The sequence below is a fragment of the Nicotiana tomentosiformis genome, chromosome 3, assembly GCF_000390325.3.
Source record: "Nicotiana tomentosiformis chromosome 3, ASM39032v3, whole genome shotgun sequence".
NCBI classification, from domain to species: Eukaryota; Viridiplantae; Streptophyta; class Magnoliopsida; order Solanales; family Solanaceae; genus Nicotiana; species Nicotiana tomentosiformis.
In genome coordinates this window covers 57,994,737-58,016,997 of record NC_090814.1, presented here as the reverse complement: position 1 = coordinate 58,016,997, position 22,261 = coordinate 57,994,737, and the positions used below count along the sequence as shown (strand labels likewise).

Genomic DNA, 22,261 nt, shown 5'->3' with positions numbered 1-22,261 from the left:
TGGGGCACGAAGTGTCAGACTCTCGAGACCTATTGGCCTCCCTCTCCTCTCTATCCCGAGTCAGTATACCCTCTAATCTCCTAGCAATCCCCACTACCTGCTGGTATACGATGTCCATCTCCAACTCTTGGGCCATGCTGAATCTGATACTGGGGTTGAGCCCTTCGATAAATCAACAAACCCTCTCTCGAACAGTAGCAACCAAGGATGGTGCATGCCTAGCCAAATCACTGAATCGGACCGCATACTCCGACACGGTCATAGAACCCTAGCGTAACTGCTTAAACTCTGTGCGCCATGCATCTTTGAGACTCTGGGGAACATACTCCTTCAAAAACATATATGAGAACTGAGTCCAAGTGAGTGAAGTTGCCTCGGTCGGACTACCCAACTCAAATGCTCGCTACCACTGATTGGCCGCTCCTCTAAGCTAGAACGTAGTGAAAGAAACCCCACTAGACTCCGCAACACCCATAGTACCGAGGATACGGTGGACTCCTAAAGAAAACCCTGGGCATCCTCTGATGCCAAGCCACTGAAAGTAGGAGGATGGTACTTCTTGTACCTCTCGAGCCTGAGCTCCTCCTCCTTAGAAACAGCTGCCCTAACCTCGGGCTGAACTGGGGCTATCGGCTGCATTGGTATGACCTCTGGAACCTGGTCGACCTGGACCTGCTGCTCTGGGATATGGGCGGCATGATTCTGTGCTCCTCCCCTGGCCTGAGATGTGGCAGGAGCAAGTGGTATCAACCTTTCCTGAGGCAAAGTTCTGAACATGCTTAGAAACTGGGCGAGAGTCTCCTGGAGGACTGGTGCAGTAACAGGCATCTCAGGTGCCTTCCCTCCAAATGGAGCTGCTGGTGGCTCCTCTATAGCAGCTCGTGCGGGTGCTCTGGCTACTCTATGTGGACGTCCTCGGCCTCTAACCCGACCCCGGCCTCTCGCGGCTCTAGCAGGGGGCGTGGGTGTGTGGTCATCTAATCCAGCTATACGTGTCCTCACCATCTGTGAGAGAAGAGAAAGACAGAAATTTAGAATCTAAAGTCAAAAATTTTGCATGATAAGGAATCAAAGAACTGAAGTGTTTCCTAACAGTTCCATAGCCTCTCGAAGATAAGCAAAGACGTCTCCATATCGATCCACGAGATTATACTAAACCTGCTTGTGGCACATAATACCTATGAACCTAGTGCTCTGACACCAACTTGTCACAATCCCAATTTTTCTCTGTAGGATGTCGTGACGACACCTAGTCTATACGACTAGGTAAGCCTAACAAGTATGCGGAATAACTAAAATATTAAGCTAAAACTCAAAACATCAACAACTGTAATAAATAAAAACTGCAACCCAAGTATAAACAACTCACAAAACCTGGTAGATATAAGTCACAAGCTCTAAAGAGAAATATTAAATATCCCTATACATCAGAGTCTAGTGAGGATAAGGAAACAACATAATAAAGATAGAGGGGGACTCCGAGGTCTGCGAATGCAGGTAGATGCACCTTGAAGTCTCCACGTACAGACTAGCTCTCTGATACCTGGTCTCGTAGGCAGTACCTGGATATGCACAAAACGATGTGTAGTAGCGTAGTATGAGTACACCACAACGGTACCCAGTAAGTGCCAAGCCTAACCTCGGTAGAGTAATGACGAGGCCAGGCCAGGGCCCTACTGGAAATAATAAGAAACAAGGTAGTAGATAAAATAATATAATGAAATGATAGAGAAGGGAAACAATGAGAATTTACGGAAGGTAATAACACAAAATCAAAGATAGACAAATACAACATGAAAGAAAAGGGAAAATCTTACAAGTTAGGGAAAGACAATAACAACCAATACAACAGATAGAGGAAATCAATAGGGGCACTCCCGAGGTACCGACTCGTAGTCCCAAAAGTAAATATCTCACACTCTTTTCTTATATCACTGCATGAGCCTTTATATTTTATTTTGAAAATTATTTTTCCGAAATAGCATCCCACGTTTTAGCCAACCTTATCAAACCACATGACTTCTAGTAGTTCCCCTACTATCCACGCGTATGAATCCCACCTTATCTCACTGCATGCGTTTTAACACCCAGACCTTATACCACCATATACGTATCAATAATCACAACGACACGGTAGAAACCTCGTGTAAACAATAATAACCACCTGGCATAAACCTCGTGCAACAACCAAACAATCATCTCAACAATAATCACGGAAACCAAAACATAACAATTGAAACGATGATATTTCAAGGATAACAATTTCAATAAAGAATCCCACAGTCAAATAAGGAATATGGAATCAAGAAAGTAGGTAATTCGACTAAGCATGTAGTACAAGTTGCAAATAAGAGATAAGAAAAGTAGACATGTGAAATAGGCTAAACGTGATGACTATACATGCTAAAGTAACTCAGTTAAGGCATAAAAAGGAAACTACTTAGATAAAATTGAAATTTCAACATTTAGCCTGTGTACTCACTCATCACCGTGCGTACATAGCCCTCACATATCACAAAATGTCACAACAATACCAAATCCTAAGGGAAGTTTCCCCCATACAAGGTTAGATGAGTCACTTACCTCAAACCTTGCTCATTCAATTAATAAGAAGGCATTTCCCTTGATTTTCCAACTCCGATCGGCTCAAATCTAGACAAAATAATTTCATACTATAAATATAACTATAGGAAACTAATTTAAATAATGAAATTACGACTTTAGCAAAGAATTGAAAAATCGCTCCAAAAAGTCAACCCTAGCCCACATCTCGGAACCCGACCAAAATCATAAAATTTAAACACCCATTCGATATCGAGTCCAACCATACAAGAATACTCAAATCCGACCTCAAATCGCCTTTCAAATCCCCAATTTTTAGCCTAAGAAGTTTTTCCAATTTTTCCCAAATTTCCAACTAAAATCACTAATTAAATGATGAAAACAACAATATATTCGTGGGAATTAATCAAAAAAGAATCCTTATCCAAATGCTTCCTCTGAAATTCCATAAAATTTAGCCTCAATGCTAGCTCTCTAGGTCCAAAAATGGATAATGAAATCAAACCCTCGAATTTAGGCCTTTTCTGCCCAGCGATTTCGCATCTGTGAACCAACAACCGCATCAGCGGTTCTGCACCTGCGGAATTTACATCGCAGGTGCAGACTTCACTTAAATCCACTAAGTCCGCTTTTACGAGCAAACGGCCGCACCTGCGACAAAACGTGTCGCGCCTGCGACCTCACTCGCTCCTGCGCATTCCCCCACTGCAGAAGCGAAGCCGCTTCTGCGGAACCTTTTTCGCACCCGTGAGTCATGCCTGGACTGCCAATTTCCGCTTCTATGCTCCATCGCTAGCACATGCAAGTCTGCATCTACGTCGAATTCCACCGTAGGTGCGATGACACCAGAAGCTGAGAGCTTCAGCCATTGTATAAGTCTAAAAATGATCCGATATCGATCTGAATCACCCCCGAAGCCCCCATGACTTCCACCAATCATACCAACAAGCCCTAAAACACGACACGAACTTAGTCGAGACCTCAAATCACATCAAACAACATCAAAAATATGAATTGCGCATCGATTCAAACCTAATGAACTTTTGAACTTCTAACTTCCATATTCGATGCCGAAACCTATCAAATCAAGTCCGATTGACCTCAAATTTTGCACACAAGTCATAATTGACATTACGGAATCGAAATCTAATCTCGATATCAAAAAGTCCACTCCTGGTCAAACCCTTCAAAATCTTTCAACTTTTCAACTTCCGCCAATTAACACCGAAATAACCTACGGACCTCGAAATCAATATCCGGACACGCTCCTAAGACCTAAATAACTATATGGAGCTATTGAAAATGTCAAAACTCCATTCCGAATCCGTCTTCACATAATTTAAATTACGGTTGACTCCTATGACTATAACTTTAAATTTAGGGACTATGTGTCCCATTCCACTCCGAAACTTACAGACCTCTAAATCAACATTCGGATACGCTCCTAAGACCAAAATATCCATACGGAGCTGTTGGAACTGTCAAAACTCCATTCCGAAGTCATTTTCACACAATTTAAACCATGACTTTAACTTTCAATTTAGGGACTATGTGTCCCATTCTACCCCGAAACTCTCCCGAACCCGACACCAAGCACCCCGACAAGTGAAGTGACCACAAAATGAGATAGAGGGAGCAATAAATAGGGAATCGGGGCTAGCACTCTCAAAACGACCAGTCGGGTCATTACATAAAGTAGATGTTCGGTGTATGTGTGTGTGTGTGTGTATATATATATATATATATATATATTGAAGACAAACCCTAAGCAATAATTTAATTAAAAAAATTCAGTTGCTATATATATGTAAGTATATAATATATATTCTCATAATCTTTTTACTTGTTATAAATAAGAAACAAAATACGTGTGTTTAGGGGCATTAACCTTATGAAAAAGAAATTTTCATAAAAAGAGCAGGAAAATATGTGAATCATCCCATAAAATGTAATGGCAAATAGAAATTTGAATTCCAAGCAACTAATTTAGGGTTTATATCAAAAATTAAGGAGGAAAGTCATATGCACAAACATACCTCGAATTGGATTTTGGTTGGAGATGATAAAATGTAATAGCTGCTGGAAAATTGTGAATCTTTTCCAAGTAAAAATCCCTCCATTTTAGATAATAACCATTCCGATCTGAGGAGGTCTTAGCCCATTTCTAATTTTGTAAACATACGACGTTTTTGATGCTGAGTTTCTTCTCATCTTCGATGACCAAGTTATGTTGACAATTGAGTTAACATGAGAATTGAGAATGTTTTTAGGAAGAGATAGAGATAAGAAGGTATAGTAAATATGAAATACGGTTTTTTTGTTTAAGATGTAGTGTTTCTGTATTTTTTCAGTATTTTTAATTTATTTAGTTGAAAACATATACAATTAACTTTAAGTAATGAAATTTTTTAGAAAAGAGGCAATAAAATTGGGATGATTGAGTGTTTCTTGGCCTAAAAATCTGTGTATTACAATCTCTATTTTAATTGTACTAAGTTGCCAAGTGGCTTGATAATAGGTTGCTACTTGGCTTTTTAATAACTTATCACTTGGCTAAATGAGAAGGCAAACTTTATTGCTTTAATAATATATATATATATATATATATATATATATGATTTGCTTTCCGAAAATTATGCTGGCTTGATTTTCGAAAATCAAAATTTACTTTTAAATTAAATGATTTTAAGGAGGCGTTTAGCCAAGAGAAAGATGCGGCAAATGATTAGGCTAATCAAAATTTACTTTTAAATTATATGATTTCAAGTGTCATTTCACTTTCTTATTGTCATTGGTTGGGGCGGGATTGTGGTCAATGGACATTACGAAATTCTGTTGACATGCAAGCATGTAAATGCAGCTCGTCATATTTGGGCCCATCTTTCTTCAACTCAACAAAGTTGACCCAACATACACTCTATTCTTATGCTATACTTAGAAAATAAACGAGGGAGCAACAGAAAAAAGAAGATCTTGACGTCGTTTGGAGTTAAGAAGGAAAGGAAAGGTTAATAAGAAAATAGTGCATTTTCTTAATCAAATAAAGCCCGAGTAACAAAATAGTGCTTTTTAAACAAATGTACTAATCTTATTGTTATCGTTTAATTCAATAATGTCCTTTCTTTAATTCTCTGAAGTCTGACCTCTAACCTTGAAGGCAATTTTTGGTTTTGGAAGAACCAGGTTTGGTTTTGGGCCATAGTTTCCGGAACCAAGGTTAAACCCTATTTAACCTTGGGCTGTTTTGAAAGAAAAAAAAAAAAAACACTCAACTCAGTGTCTCGACCGTCGATATGATGGTTGTTTTTCATAAGTGCTGAAATTCTTTTGAAAGACTTTTTTGATTCTTTTTTCAATTAATCATTATTAAGTTGTTCCTGTTTTTGCCAAAAATTGAGAACATTTTTTCGTCGGTTTTTGGAACAAATAAAGGCCAAATAAGTTACCACTAAAATTTATAGTAATATAATATCAGTATAAATATTCTACACTATAAGCGTGAATTCAATTGTCACAACCCCCTATTTCTTTCCCTTCCTAATCCATTACGTAATTAATAGAATTAGAAAAACGCCAAATAAGTCTATATATACTGTTGCTGCCAAGCTAATTTGCAAAACCAGGGATTTCCTTTGGTAGATTTATGTTCCTCCGACAATTGTTGTTTACCCTCAAAATCGGATAACAATTGAATTTGTAAGTGGTTTTAAGGATACGCGTATTAACTTGATACAAAGTGATAAATTAAGTTGCAGTTGAAATAAACAATGATAAAGTAAATTCAAACCACACAAATTGGACAGTTTTAGTCCCGGAAGGTTAGCCACCCTCGAGCGAGATGCACTTTGATCGGTATCACGATACAGAAGAACAAGAGCTTAAAGAGAAAAATAATAATGTATTTATTTTGAATGCGTGTTCCAATGTGCTAAATGAATTATCAGACCCCCTTATATAGTATAGGAGTCCTACTTTAGGTACAATTCTATAAAAGGTAAAAAAATCTATTGATTTGCCGATTGCCATTTCCTCATTGATACGTGCCGAGATTCCCGCCGTAATATCCGATTGGCCACGGATATTTCGGTCTTCTGTTATGCTAACAATGTTTCTTCGAGCTCATTCGGGGCTAGGATCAATTCCGGGATCACGGCCTCGATATTCTCGAAGGCAGACGTTCCAACCCCCGGTTCTAGCCCGGTGGGACTTGGGTCGATCTCGATTTCGAACGTATACAGATAGTCCCCTTGTTTCTCGGAGAGTAGACGACGAGAAACGACATGAGCTTCCGATTCTTACTTCAATACCCGCGACATAAACGATAAAACAAACAAAACGTCTCGTCAGTCAAGTTTTAATAGCATTAAATGCATGTCAGTTGCCGGTTGGCCATTACTCGATGTGAACAACCACTGAAATACTATAAATACATCTTCCTTTATTTATTCCAACTTTACATTCAAACCTTCTACCATCGTACCTTCGAAATTTCAATACTTTCAACCAGTTATACTTTGGTTATTTGAGATCCTTTGCAAGAAACCTTGTTTATTTCCATCTCAAGCCATCAAGTGTACTCCTTTAACTTCCTCGTTTTCCTCATCTTTCCTCCACTTTCAAAGAAATGGCGAAGACTTCAAAAACCGTTCCCCAAAAGGAAACTCCTTCTATCTCGCGGTCAGCTACCGAGGAGACCATTCGCTTACTACTATCGAGGGACCAGTACCGAAACCCCCATTGAAAATGTTCGTCCTTGGAGGATGCTCGATAACCGCCAATTTCAAGGTTGAAAAACCTTACCCCGTACAAGGCCGGTGTGAGGAGGTCTCGAGATACATATGCTCGATCATCGAAGAAGTCCTCCCTATGGTCAAAAAAGATTACAATTGGGTTAACAAGCATGTGGTGGTTCCCGGACCCGATGAAGACATTACTACCCACGACGAGGGATACTTAAGTGTTTACACTTATCCATTTACACCGGGTCCATTGGATCTGATCATTATCGACTTTTGCAAAAGATACGAGGTATGCCTCTGTCACGCCCCGAACTCGGGGGGCGCGACCGGCACTCAATCGAGTGAACCCGGCCGAGCAAGCATGTTAGATTTTCTTCTAACCAAACTCATCCACGAATAAAGAGGAGATGTACTCTATTAATCAAATACTGAAAAGAGTTCATTAACAACTCCCATTTCATTCCTATTAGCAGCTTCATTTAAAATTTTTTAAATTATTACAAGTTTATAGATATAATAAAAAAACATGTTTGCCAAAATACCAACTCATCTAGTTCAATTCCCAACATCAAATACCACCCACAACCTATCTATGGAGCCTCTAAGTACAACATAAGAGTAGTATGTAAGTGCCGGCAATAAGGTCCTGGCTATACCTCAAAACATAATGTACAACATCAAATGACATTAGGCCCGGAATAGATTAGGGATCACCAAAACCTGTTGAAAAGGGAGTAACTGCTAACGAGGACCAAAATTGCCCGTTGATGAACCACTTGCATCCATTGAAGATGCAGCGTCCCCGACAAAAAAGGTCGTTAGTACATATGGAATAATACTAGTATGTAAAGCTAACTGTCCTATTTCAAAATAGAATGCCAATGTAAGAAAGGGAAAACCATGAAAACAACAATCAACAATCAATAATATCCAAATGCCAAGTTAAAACATAATAATTTCCAAAATACGAAGATAATACTCCTTCCGTTTCAATTTATGTGAACCTATTTTTTTTTAGTCTGTGCCAAAAAGAATGACCTCTTTCCTTATTTGGAAACAATTTACCTTTATGCAATGATTTATAGCGACACAAAATATATGTGCCTCATTTTACACCACAAGTTCAAAAATCTTCTCTCTTTTCTTAAACTTCGTGCCCAGTCAAATGGGTTCACATAAATTAAAACGGAGAGAGTATTATTTTTGGCAATACTACTATTCACAATACCAATATTCACAATATCAATTCCACTATACGTTTAGCACGGAGTCCGACCACGACCTGATCGGCTAGGCTATCTCATTAGAGACGCCAACCGCAATCACTCTCAACACCAATACCACCGTACTTTTAGTACGGAGTCCGTTCGCGACCCGATCGGCTAGGTAATATCATTAGAGACATCAACCACAATCATAATTTTAATTATAATTTCCAGCACAATCACCACCATGTGTGCGGCATGGTGTCCGATCAAGGAAAACATAAATATAATGGTGGTACTGGCATTGTGAATGGTGGTATTGTGAATAGTCGTATATCAGTACTAAAGATCTCCCAACCAAAATAAGGGGAATAATCTTTATGCAAGGGAAACATAAATATAATTGCATTTACCTCATAACCATTCGAATAATTTATAGCCTTATTGGTACTTTCAACCACTTACAACATCATTATTTCATTGGCTTTCTTGGCCATACATGTAATTTTTCATTCATGGCACAATGACCGTATTTCATATTCCACACTTTTATTTTTTTTCCTTTCATGTATCATTATCATAAATATCAACAAATCAAATATTCCATAAATCATAACTTCAAGTTCATTAGTAATGGAAACTTTAAACACAATAGGTTTCTTCCCAAAGAATGGGGCAGACTGACCAGCAATAGATGCACACGTTAAAATCATAAATGAGAAATATACCATTTATTTTTGAAATACTTTTCCCAAAAGGGCAATGCACAATTTCAACTCACAAATATGTAAAGGCTTAAAACACATTGGAAATATTTACAAAACATATCATTAGTTAAATCAGCCACATTGGGGCACGACTTGAGGACATAAGCTTTTAGGCAAATTTATTTTCGAGGTCCATTTGGAACAATTGAACCAAGGCAAATTTCATAACCTTTCTCATATCATTTTATTTCATTGGCACTATTAGACAGAAGTATAACTATCATTATCGGCACGGTGGCCACACATTACATCTTCAACCCACTTCTTTCACTTTCCATCATCCTTATAGATTATCAACAATAAGGCATTTCAAATCAAGACTTTAGGTACACATATGAGCAATAGGAGTTTTAGATGCATGGAGTATTCTTTCCAAGTTAAGCATAATGGACTCTCATTTAAAACACAACTCAAAGCCATAATATTTTAATACACATATCATTCTTGAACACATTCCCGAAGGATGACATAATGTGATAGGAACATTCGGAACACATTTTGAATACATAATTCTAGACACTTTGCTTACTCGGGACAATCAAATTTATTGTGGACAACTCCGAACATGGGAATAAGGAACTTGAGCCAAATCAAAACCCCTTCCCAAACTGTACAGGCACCATACTTGAAACTAACGGGAACATCATGGAATTCAATTCTAAGAGAGTAGTTTATCCAACATACCTCGCTTTGAGCTTTCCTTATATTACTACAACATTCCGAAAATCCTAGCAATCCTAATCTATTTTGAGACATAACAAAATTGAACACAAATTAGGAATTCATGGTTTCAACTCATTTAAGCATTTTATCAAACACTAGGTGTGCAAATTTGACTACAAGGTTCTTTTACAAGATTTCCTTCATTCCACAACCCAATCTTTACTTATTTGAGCTCAAATATCTTCCCACAAACCTTATTGGTACATGCATGTATAAATAATACTCTTACACCCAAGATTTATACTCCTAATTAACCATCTTCTACCCAAATTCAAAATTGAAAACTATGGTATTGAATCGTACCTCTTAGATGAAGAACTTGTGAGATTTCTTGTTACATTTCAAGGCTTGAGCAAGATTGGATGATTAGAATGTTAGGTTTCCTCCTTCTCTCCCTAAAATGCTCTTATCTCTCTCTTAAATCATGAGATAATGGCCCAAAAATAAACCCCAAAGGCTATTTAACAAAATGGGCTCGGGTTATAAAAATAAGAAAATGGACCTTCCGATCTCAACTCTGCGGTCCGCAAACAGGACCGCGAAATGGTCCTAAAATATCCGGGCTAGACTGGTCAGGTCTGCGACCGTTCTGCGGTCCGCAGACCACTTATGCAGCCGCAAAATAAATCATGCAACTGCAGAATGGGCGCAAAACAACTTGCAAAATTCAACAACTCTCTGCTCAACTATGCGATGGATATGCGGCCCACAAACCGGTTTTGCGGTCGCGAAATAGACCGCAGAATTGCCTTATTCTTCCAAAAATTTTCATCAACTCATCAGTAAATTCTTCAAACATGTAAGCCTACCTCGACACCACGAACCCTTAAATTCCTTGTCGAAATTTTACGGGGCCTTACAACCTCGGTCAAATTCACCCCTCCTTCTGGAGGATCATGATCCTTCTTAGGTTCTTCGTGAGCAAGATAGATGGATACTCGTTCACCGTTGACCACCTCATATTCCTATATAGTCCCCGAATCTTTCGGGGGGGGAGGGGGGGGGGGGAGGGAGGGACTGATCAAGCTCGCGTGTCGGGCCAGTAAAGCCCCGTTTTTGAGTATTGATGAAGATCAGGATAGTGGTTGGATAGGATGTTTCGTCCGAGTAAGGACCTCATACTTGGTCCCAGTTGAGCGCATGTCGTTCCCCGAGAAGTGGAATATAAAATTTAAGTGAAATTTCGTTTTCAAAATCTTATTTTATACCTTTTTCTTTCCTTCTTATCGGTGCTTTGTGGTGGTGCAGCTGTCGCTCGGGTCCCGAATGCAGTCTCTCGACTCAAGGAGTGGGTCGAGGGCATCGTGTTACAAAGGCCGTATTTCGAGTGATCATGGCGCTAACTTTCGAAGGGCCGGTGGGAGGCCTATTCTCATGGTGAGATTCCTTTCCCGAGTAAGTAATATTTGGGTTCCTCTCGTGTCATTAAGTTCTCATTTGTTTCATTTCCTTTTGAATGTTTATCCAAGAACATCACACTGAGGCCTCCATCCGGTGGCGAGAACTTCTCCGCCTAGTCCCCTGCTTCGAGATAGGGTGATGATAAGAAAAGGAAGAGGGCTCCGAGTTCTCCGAGCTCAGAAAAGAAGAAACTAAGGAGAAGGTTGGTGCGCAAATCCAAAGAAAGTAGAAGTGCTCGAGCACCATCTTTGGATTCACTCTATCCGTTAAGGGGAGAATCTAAAGAATAAGGGGAAGCCTTCGATCTGATGGCCTGCGTGTCATCGCAACTCGGGGAGCAAGGGGCCTCCGAACCGAAGAGAGGTGAGGCCGGTTTGCCTAAAGTTAGGGAGGCCGACGAGGAGGCTGTAGCCGAAGCTTTCTGGGATGTCGGCAATGCCCCAAAGGAAGCACATGGTGTGATAGACATCAACAAGTCGCCCTCGTTCATCGAGTCCATATATAACGAGACTCAGACGGTGAATGAACCTCCCATCGAGAGGGACTACAGAGCAGGCGACCCCTTCCGTGACTTTTTTGATGGAGTAGATTCTACCGCCACGGAATAAGTCACCAGATTGGGTGACTTGGAGGTCCCGAAGAAAAGTCCATCTTAGGGAACAAGTAGGCCTTCCTCAAGCCTGAAATCGATCAGCCGGTTCCCAGCTCCGAGTGTGGATCCTGACCGGAAGCGGTCGATCGTCATCTCCATTCCGGAGGATGCTCGGGGTCCTCTCTGCCCCTGTAGGAGTGGCCATCTACCTTCAATGTCTGGTAACCGAGGAAGACCAAGCTAAGATGAACGAGGTAGACGCCCCCTGCCTGTTTAATGAAGCAAAACAAGCGCTAAACCGGGTAGCTTTATGTCACGACCCAAACTAACCCTGTAGTGATGGTGCCTATCGTGGAACTAGGCAAGCCGACTCATTTCCAAAACAAACCGATATTTTTATTTCAAAGAAAAATTTCAAGGCTATTTAACATAAAAACTTTCATAAATGAGTCCAAATCAAAAACAAAAGTGCGGAAAAGAAAAGCCCGACATCAGAGTGTCACTAGTCATGAGCATCTACTACAATTTGTCTAACAATATCGAGACTAACATAGTCTGGAAAATAGTTAAATACAACTAAAGGAAGATAAGAGAGAGAAGAGCAGTGCTGCGATCGTCAGGCAGCTACCTTGCTATCCCCGAGAAACTCTGCAACCGGAATAGTCAACAACCGCTACCGTGTCCAGCTACACCTGGATCTGCACACAAGGTGCAGGGAGCAGCGTGAGTATGCCAACTTAGTAATCAACAATAGTAAATAAAGACTGAGCAGCAGTGATGAAGAATAAAGCATATAAAGTTCATATCATGAAATCTCGGTAAAATACAACAAGCTTTAAAAATCAGTGTTTGAATCAATTCATCTCGTTTAAACCCAGTTCCAGTAAAAATCGTTTAAACATATTTTTCAACAGTTTCAAACAAAGGCTCAATAAAAAGGTGAGCAAAAATGATGAAATCATACACAGCCCCTCGGGAAACATCACTCGTATACAGCCCCTCGGGCAAACCTCACAATCACTCATATACAACCTCTCTAGCATACCTCACAATCACTCATGCCTCTCGGGCATACCTCACAATCACTCATGCCTCTCGGGCATACCTCACAATCACTCATGCCTCCCAGTCATTCAACACTCGACACTTGCACTTAGTAGGTACTTGCGCTCACTGGGGTTGCGTACAGACTCCGGAGGGGCTCCTTCAGCCCAAGCACTATATCAAGCCAAATCATGGCATAAATCACTCAGGCCCTCGGCCTATATCAAACATGCTGCGGCGTGCAGCCCGATCCCATAAATATCCTCACAAATCAGGCCCTCGGCCTCACTCAGTCGTAAACCTCTCAAGCCGCTCGAGCTCTCAGTAAAAATATGGTACTCAGCCCAAAACAACATTTATATGCATCAAAACAGAGTGATAAAATCGAGTTATGCAGTAAACAGGTATAACCATGACTGAGTATAGATTTTCAATTGAAAACAGTGAGAGAATAGTAAGAAAAAGACCCCTAAGGGTCCAAACAGCAATGGCATAAGGCCCAAACATGGCATTCCGCCCAATTTACAGAAACTCATTTCTAAAACTCATAAGTATTATATAGTTTCAACAAAATATGCAACTTTACAATTGCTACAGGATGGACCAAGTCACAATCTCCAATGGTGCACGCCCACACGCCTGTCACCTAGCATGTGCGTCACCTCAAAATAGTAAAATGATACAAAATCCGGTTTTTCATACCCTCAGGACTAGATTTACAATCATCACTTACCTCAAACCGATCAAATCCCTACTCCGCGATGCTCTTGCCCCTCGATTCGGCCTCAAAACGCTCTGAATCTATTAACAATCAGTACAATACCATCAATTTATGCTAATGGAATGAATTCCACAAGAAAAATTATCAAATTAGCCCAAAATCCCGAGGTTGGCTCAAACCCGCCCCCCAGGCCTACCTCTCGAAATTCGATAAAATTTATAAAACTAGAAAGCCCATTCACTCACGAGTCCACATATACGAAATTTATCAAAATCTGACATCATTTGGTTCCTCAAATCCTTAAATTAAACTCTCCAAAATTCCAAGCCCTAATTCCTCATTTTCATCCCTAATTTCCACTAATTACATGATTAAAAAATGGGAAATCACAATAAACACGAGTATTAGGGCTCAAGCAACTTACCTCAATGAAAACCCCCTTGAATCCCTCTTCAAATCACTCCCAAAAGCTCCAAAACCGACTGAAAATGGTGAAGAATGAACCAAAATTCGCGAAGTGTGCAATATATGCCTTCTGCCCAGGTTTTGCGCACCTGCGGCCTATTCCACGCGCTTGCGGGACCGCACTAGCGAAACCTACTTAAATCCTCAGCCTCCGCACCTGCGCCCAGGCCTCGAACCTGCGGGCTCGCATGTGCGGCCAATCCTTCGCACCTGTGCTCCAGCCTTGGCCTCCCATTTTCCGTATCTGCGCTCCAAATCTCGCGCGTGCGCATCTCCCTCCGCTTCTGCGAAGCTTGCAAAAATCCCCTTCTCCGCATCTGCACCCCAAGTCTCGCACCTACGGGCTCGCATATACGACCAATATCTCGCACCTGCGTATCCTGCCTAGCCTAGAAATGCCCGTACCTGCGAACTTCCCAAGCGCACCTGCGACCTCGCACCCGCGACTCCCCTTCTGCAGGTGCGGAAACACCAGCAGAATTCACACCAGCAACTCTCAAACACCAAAAACCAATCCGTCGACCATCCAAAACACACCCGAGGCCCTCAACCAAAAATACCAACAAGTCATATATCAACATACAAACTTAGGCTAACCTTCGAATCACTTAAAACAAGATCAAAACACCAAATTACCCTCGGATTCAAGCCTAAAAATTTCAAATATTCTGAATTCTACAAACAACGCCGAAACTTACCAAACCACGTCCGAATGACCTCAAATTTTATACACACGTCAGAAATGACACCATGAACCTACTCCAACTTCCGGAAATCCATTCCGACCCCGATATTAAATTTTCTAGTGCCAACCGAAATCGCCAAATTTCCAACTTTTGCCAATTCAAGCCTAATTCCACTATGGACCTCCAAATCATATTTCGGACGCACTCCTAAGTCCAAAATCATCTAATGGAGCTAACAAAACAATAAAAATTCAAATCTGAGATCGTTTACATATAGATCAACATCCGGTTGACTTTTCCAACTTAAGCTTCTACTTTAGAGACTAAGTGTCTCAATCCACTCCGGACTCGAACCAACTAACCCGGTATATCATAAAATAGCTGAAAAGCACAAAAAGAAGCAGAAATAGTGGAATGGGGGTATAACTCTCGAAACAACCGGCCGGGTTGTTACATCATCCCCTTCTTAAACAATCGTTCGTCCTCGAACGGGTCTAGAAACATACCTGGAGTCTCGAATAAGCATGGATATCTGCTCCGCATCTCCTGTTCGGTCTCCCAGGTGGCCTCCTCTACAAGCTACCCTCTCCACTGCACCTTCACTGAAGCTATGTCCTTTGACCTCAACCTTCGAACCTGCCGATCTGAAATAGCCACCGACTCCACATCATAAGTCATATCACCCTCCAACTGAACCGTGCTAAAATCTAAAACATGGGACAGATCTCCGATATACTTTCGGAGCATGGAAATATGAAATACTGGGTACACACTCGACAAGCTGGGTGGCAAGGCAAGCTTATAAGCCACCTCCCCTATCATCTGAAGCACCTCAAAAGGCACAATGAACCGGGGGCTCAACTTGCCCCTCTTCCTAAACCTTATAACACCCTTCATGGGTGATACCTTCAGCAAAACCTTCTCCCCAACCATGAAAGATACATCACGGACCTTCCTGTCCGCATAACTCTTCTGCCTAGACTATGCCGTGCAAAGCCGCTCCTAAATCAATTTCACCTTATCTAATGCATCCTGGACTGAGTCTGTACCCAAAAGCCTAGCCTCACCCGACTCAAACCATCCAACCGGAGATATACACCTCTTCTCATATAAAGTCTCGTACGGAGCTATTTGAATACTCGACTGATAACTGATGTTATATGCAAACTCCACGAGTGCCAGAAACTGGTCCCATGAACCCCCAAAGTCAATGACACAAGCACGTAACATGTCCTCCAATATCTGAATAGTGCACTCGGACTGCCCGTCCATCTGAGGGTGAAAGGTTGTGCTCAACTCAACCTGAGTACCCAACTCTCGCTGCACGGCCCTCCAAAATTGTGATGTAAACTGAGTCCCCCTATCTGAAATGATGGAAACTGGGACACCATGCATGAGAACAATCTCTCGGATGTAAATCTCAGCTAGCCGCTCTGAAGAGTAAGTAGTGCCCACTGGAATGAAGTGCGCTAACTTGGTCAGCCGATCCACAATAACCCAAATAGCATCGAACTTCCTTGAAGTCCGTGGGAGCCCAACTACAAAGTCTATAGTGATCTGCTTCCACTTCCACTCTGGGATCTCTAACCTCTGAAGCAAGTCACCTGGTCTCTGATGCTCATACTTAACCTGCTGACAGTTGAGACACCGAGCTACAAACTCAAATATATCCTTCTTCATCCACCTCCACCAATAGTGTTGCCTCAAATCCTGGTACATCTTCGCGGCCCCCAGATGGATGGAATACTGCGAACTGTGGGCCTTCTCAAGAATCAACTCCCGAAGCCTATCTACATTAGGCACACATATCCGGCCCTGCATCCTTAACACACCATCACTGCCAATAGTCACATACCTAGCATCACCTCTCCGAACCTTGTCCTGAAGAACGAGCAAGTGAGGGTCATCATACTGACGCTCCCTGATACCATCATAAAGGGAAGACCTGGAGACCACACAAGCCAACACCCGACTCGGCTCCGAAATATCTAATCTCACAAGCTGGTCTTCTAAGGCATGAACATCCAATGCCAGAGGTCTCTCTGCTACCGAAAGATATGCTAAACTCCCCAAACTCTTCGCCCGGCGACTCAAAGCATCGGCCACCACATTGGCTTTCCCCGGATGGTACAAAATAGTGATATCATAGTCTTTAAGAAGCTCCAATCATCTCCGCTGACGCAAATTAAGATCTTTCTGCTTAAACAGATGCTGGAGACTCCGGTGATCAGTATAGATCTCACAATGAACCCCATACAAATAATGGCGCCAAATCTTCAAGGCGTGAACAATGGCTGCTAACTCAAGATCATGGACAAGATAGTTCTTCTCATGGGTCTTCAATTGATGCGAGGCATAGGAAATCACCCTACTCTCCTGCATCAGAACACAACCAATGCCTATCCTCGAGGCATCACAATACACAGTGTAAGAACCTGAAGCTGATGGCAAAACTAACACTGGAGCTGTGGTCAAAGCAGTCTTGAGCTTCTGAAAGCTCTCCTCACACTCGTCCGACCACCTGAATGGAGCACCCTTTTGGGTCAATTTGGTCAAGGGCGATGCAATAGATGAAAATCCCTCCAAAAAGAGACGATAGTAACCCGCCAAACCACGAAAGCTCCTAATCTCTATGGCTGAGGATGGTCTAGGCCATCTCTGCACCACCTCTATCTTCTTCGGATCCACCTGAATACCCTCACTGGACACCACGTGTCCCAAGAATGCTACTAAACTGAGCCAAAACTCACACTTGGAGAAATTTGCATAGAGTTTCTCCTCCTTCAATCTCTATAATACAATCCTTAAATGCTGAGCGTGCTCCTCCTGGCTACGAGAGTACACCAGGATGTCATCAATGAATACAACAACTAATGAGTCCAAATAGGGTTGGAATGCACTGTTCATCAAATGCATGAATGTTGTAGGGGCATTGATCAGCCCAAAAGACATTACTAAGAACTCATAATGGCCATATCGGGTCCTGAAAGCTGTCTTAAGGATATCCGAATCCCGAATCGTCAGCTGGTGATAACTGGACCTCAAATCAATCTTGGAGAACACCCTCGCCCCCTGAAGATGGTCAAATAAATCATCAATACGAGGCAAAGGATACTTGTTCTTGACTGTGACCTTGTTCAACTGCCTGTAATCAATGTACATTCTCATGGAACCATCCTTCTTCTTCACAAATAGAACTGGTACACCCCAAAGTGACACACTAGGATGATTAAACCCCTTATTAAGGAGTTCCTAAAGCTGTTTTTTCAATTCCTTCAACTCCACCGGTGCCATACGATATGGTGGAATAGAAATGAGCTGAGTGCCCGGCACCAAATCAATACTAAAGTCAATATCCCTGTCAAACGACATGCCCGGCAGGTCTGCAAGAAACACATCCGGAAAATCACGTACTACCAGAACAGAATCAATGGTAGGAGTATCTGCCCTAACATCCCTCACAAAAGCCAAATAAGATAGGCAACCCTTCTCAACCATACGTTGAGCCTTCAAATATGAAATCACCCTACTAGGTACATAATCTACAGAACCGCTCTACTCAACCCTCGAAAATCCCAGCATAGCCAACATCGCGGTCTTTGCGTGACAATCTAGAACAACATGACATGGAGATAACCAATCCATGCCTAATATCACATCAAAGTCAACTATACTGAGCAACAATAGATCCACTCGGGTCTCCAGACCCCTAATAGTCACCACACATGACCGATATACGCGGTCCACAATAATAGTATCGCCCACTGGAGTAGATACGTGAACATATGAAACTAAAGAATCATGGGGCATATCCAGAAAATGAGCAAAATACGAGAAAACATATGAATACATGGAACTAGGGTTAAATAATACAGAGGCATCTCTGTAACAAACTGAGACGCTACCTGTAATCACACCATCTAAAACAATAACATTTGGTCTGGCAGGGAGGGCATAGAAATGGGCCTGGCCACCCCCTGATCTGCCTCCCCCTCTAGGGCGACCCCTACCTGACTGACCTTCACCCCGAGCTGACTGGGCAGGTGGTGAAGTAATTGGTGCTGAAGTTGAAGTCTGGCTCCTCTGCTGAGATAGACCTCCATGACGATGAGGACACTGCCTCCACATATGCCCAAACTCCCTACACTCAAAATAACTCCTCGGTGCTGGTGGCGGTAACTGAAGGGAACCCCTAGCACCGAGATAACTGGCAGAAGAACCTGGCATGGATGAGACTTGAACTGATGGAGCACGAGCTGAACTCTGAGCTGGAAGGGCACCGAATGATGAGTGTCCCTGATGAGAACTGTGAGAACGATGGCCAGATGATGCACCACGGTGAAATGCCAGAGCTGACTGAGCATGTTTGAAATGATGACCTCTACCATGCTGGAACTAACCCCCAAAAGGAGCACCGCTGAATCCACCTTGACCACGAGGCCTCTTGGACTCCCTCTCAACCCTCTCCTGACCGCGAACCATCTCAATCTGCCTAGCAATGTCGACAACTTCATTAAAGGTAGCACCAGACACCCTCTCTCTGGTCATAAGCAACTGTAGCTGAAAAGTGAGATCATCAATAAACCTCATGATCCTCTCCATGTCCGTGGGAACCAACTAGATAGCATGACGGGCCAACTCCAAGAATCGCATCTCATACTACTTCATAGACATATTACCCTGGCGAAGCCGCACAAACTGTCTCTGCAGCTCCTCTCTGCGGGACGAGGCACGAGCTTTTCCAAAAAGACCACGGAGAACTGCTGCCAAGTAAGGGGTGCTGCGCCAATAGGCCTACGCCTCTCGTAAGTCTCCCACCATCTGAGTGCAGCCCCAGAAAACTAAAAAGTAGTGAATGAGACCCCATAAGACTCCAGAAAACCAGCAGTACGAAGTATCCTCTGACACATGTCTAAGAAGTCCTGAGCATCCTCTCTCTCTGTGCCACTGAAAGGTGGCGGCTGGAGTTTACCAAACCTCTCCAACCTACGCTTATTATCCTCAGGCATAGCAGGAATCACATAATCATGTGCAGCTGCAACCGGTTGGGCTGGTGGTGCCACCTGTGTTGGGAGTCCCTGACAACCTGCTCGGGTGTGCGAGCGATGAGAGTGTGAGTGCCTGTGCCTCCCACGGCCTGAGAAGTGGCTGCGGCCGTCGAGATAGAGACTGCCTGAGCAAAGCCGGTGCACGCTGTTAGAATTTGAGCCAGGGCCTACTGAAGGCCTGGAATCACAATAGGCACAGGTGGTGCCTGAGCTGGTGCATCAACAACTAGAATCTGGTACTGATCTGGGGCAAGTGGTAGATTTGTAGGTACTGTCCCAGCTACGGTGCGGGCTACACCTCTGCCCCTACCACAGCCTCTACCGCGGCCTCGGCCTCTCGCGACCCTAGCTGGTGGTACTGGTGGCTGACCCTCATGACTGGTAGTACGAGTCCTCACCATCTAGTGGTACCAAATATGTTGGTAGATATTTCCAACATATTTTGAGCTCTTGCATAATCATGAGTAGAAATGGTGTGTTACACGTTTATGATTTTAAATTGTGCTTTGATTGCCAATCATTTTAATCCATTCCTTGGAAAGAAATCCATTGTGTTTAAAGTCTTCATTACTAATGAACCTAAAGTTGTGATTTTCAGAATATTCTATTTGTTGATATTTATGATGATGATCCATGAGAAGGAAAAAAATAAATGTGTGGAATATAAAATACGTCCATTGTGCCTTAGATGAAGAATCATATGCATTGCCAAGAGAGACAATGGAATAATGATGTTGAAAGTTGTTGAAAGTGCCAATGTGGCTATATACGGTATGAAAGGTTATAAGGTAAATGCATTTGTATTGTTGTTTCCTTTGTAAGCAAATCAAAAATATTTTTGGGAGTATCGATAGTCACTGAGGAATGGTAGGCTGAAATAACCTAACCTCGAAACTACACGTGTCGGTGTAGGAGTGGATTATAATTATTCCCCTTATTTGGGATGAGATTGATATGATAAAATTATTCCCCTTAATTGGGATAAGATGATTGATAGAAAAGTATGATATCGATCCACACGGCATTATGGTGAGATGGCCTAGCCGATCGGGTCGTGATCGGATACCATGCCGCACACATGGTGGTGATTGTGCTGAAAATTATAATTAAAATTATGATTGTGGTTGATGTCTCTAATGAGATGACCTAGCCGATCGAGTCACGATCGGACTCTGTGCTAAAAGTACGGTGGTCTTGGTATTAAGAGTGATTGCGGTTGGCATCTCTAATGAGATGGCCTAGCCGATCGGGTCGTGGTCGGACTCCATGCTAAAAGTACGATGGTATTGATATTGTGAATATTGGTATTGTGAATAGTGGTATTCCAAAAATAATATTATCTTCGTAATTTGAAAATTATTAGGTTTTAACTTGGCATTTGGATATTATTGATTGTTGATTGTTGTTTCCATGATTTTTCCTTTCTTACATTGGCATTCTATTTTGAAAGAGGACAGTTAGCTTTACATACTAGTACTATTCTATATGTACTAATGTCCCTTTCGCCGGGGCGCTGCATCTTCAATGGATGCAGGTGATTCAGCAGCGGGCAACTTTGGTCCTCGTTAGCAGTTACTCCCTATTCAGCAGGTTTTGGTGAGCCCTACTATATTCCGGGCCCGATATCACTTGATGTTAGACTTTGTGTCTTGAGGTATAGCCAGGGCCTTGTTGCCGCCACTTCCATACTATTCTTCTGTCGTACTTAGAGGCTTCGTAGACAGGTTGTGGGTGGTGTATGATGTTGGATATTGAACTAGAAATGTTGGCATTTGGCAAACATGTTTTTCATTATATCTATAAACTTATAATATTTTGAAAATTTTGAATGAAGCTACTAATGGAAATGAAAAGGGAGTTGTTAATGAAATCTTTTTAGTATTTAATTAATGGAGTGAATCTCCTCTTTATTCATGGATGAGTGTGGGTAGAATGAAATCTAACATGCTTGTTTGGCCGGGTTCACTCGGTTGAGCGCCGGCCGCGCTCCTCGACTTCAGGGTGTGACAAACTTGGTATCTGGATTAGTTAACACATGATTAATTCGAGATTTATTTACGAGTACCGATATTACCAGTGCATCATTATGAGGCTTCACGATCCCCTCAATGTCTTCATCATTGAAAGATAAAGTTCCTTCCGGTACGTAATCCCAAGTACGTTTTTCCCTTGTGATGGATACTTCAGTGCGCTTTATCATCGGACCCTAGGGAATGTTGACTATACCAATGATCATGTTAATGACGTGTTGAGGCTCTTCCTACTCGGTTTGCTTATTAGAATCCCTGTTCCTGAAGTGGTTCTTGGC

General features: G+C 42.1%; 1 protein-coding gene and 1 long non-coding RNA gene across 2 annotated transcripts; both read right to left on the bottom strand.

Moving 5' to 3' along the window:
- Positions 1-1,320: 1,320 nt before the first annotated feature.
- Positions 1,321-5,062, bottom strand: LOC138908748 (uncharacterized). Its single transcript, XR_011415154.1, has 3 exons — positions 4,599-5,062; positions 2,584-2,652; positions 1,321-1,676 (listed from the first exon to the last, which is right to left on the bottom strand). It is a non-coding gene; the product is annotated as an uncharacterized lncRNA (long non-coding RNA).
- A 7,076-nt stretch (positions 5,063-12,138) lies between these two features.
- Positions 12,139-19,914, bottom strand: LOC138907863 (uncharacterized). Its single transcript, XM_070198483.1, has 4 exons — positions 19,778-19,914; positions 19,585-19,726; positions 18,779-19,300; positions 12,139-12,258 (listed from the first exon to the last, which is right to left on the bottom strand). The coding sequence occupies exons 1-4, from the start codon at positions 19,912-19,914 to the stop codon at positions 12,139-12,141; spliced, it is 921 nt and encodes a 306-aa protein (XP_070054584.1).
- Between the last annotated feature and the right edge of the window lie 2,347 nt (positions 19,915-22,261).

Coding starts and splice junctions, on each gene's coding strand:
- LOC138907863 (XM_070198483.1), bottom strand. CDS start 19,914: ATGCCTGAGGATAATAAGCGTAGGTTGGAGAGGTTTGGTAAACTCCAG. Junction 19,301..19,584: donor GTTTGTGCGGCTTCGCCAGG/GTAATATGTCTA, acceptor TTTGGGGGTTAG/TTCCAGCATGGTAGAGGTCA. Junction 12,259..18,778: donor TTTGTTACAGAGATGCCTCT/GTATTATTTAAC, acceptor TTCATTAAACAG/GCAGGGGGCGTCTACCTCGT.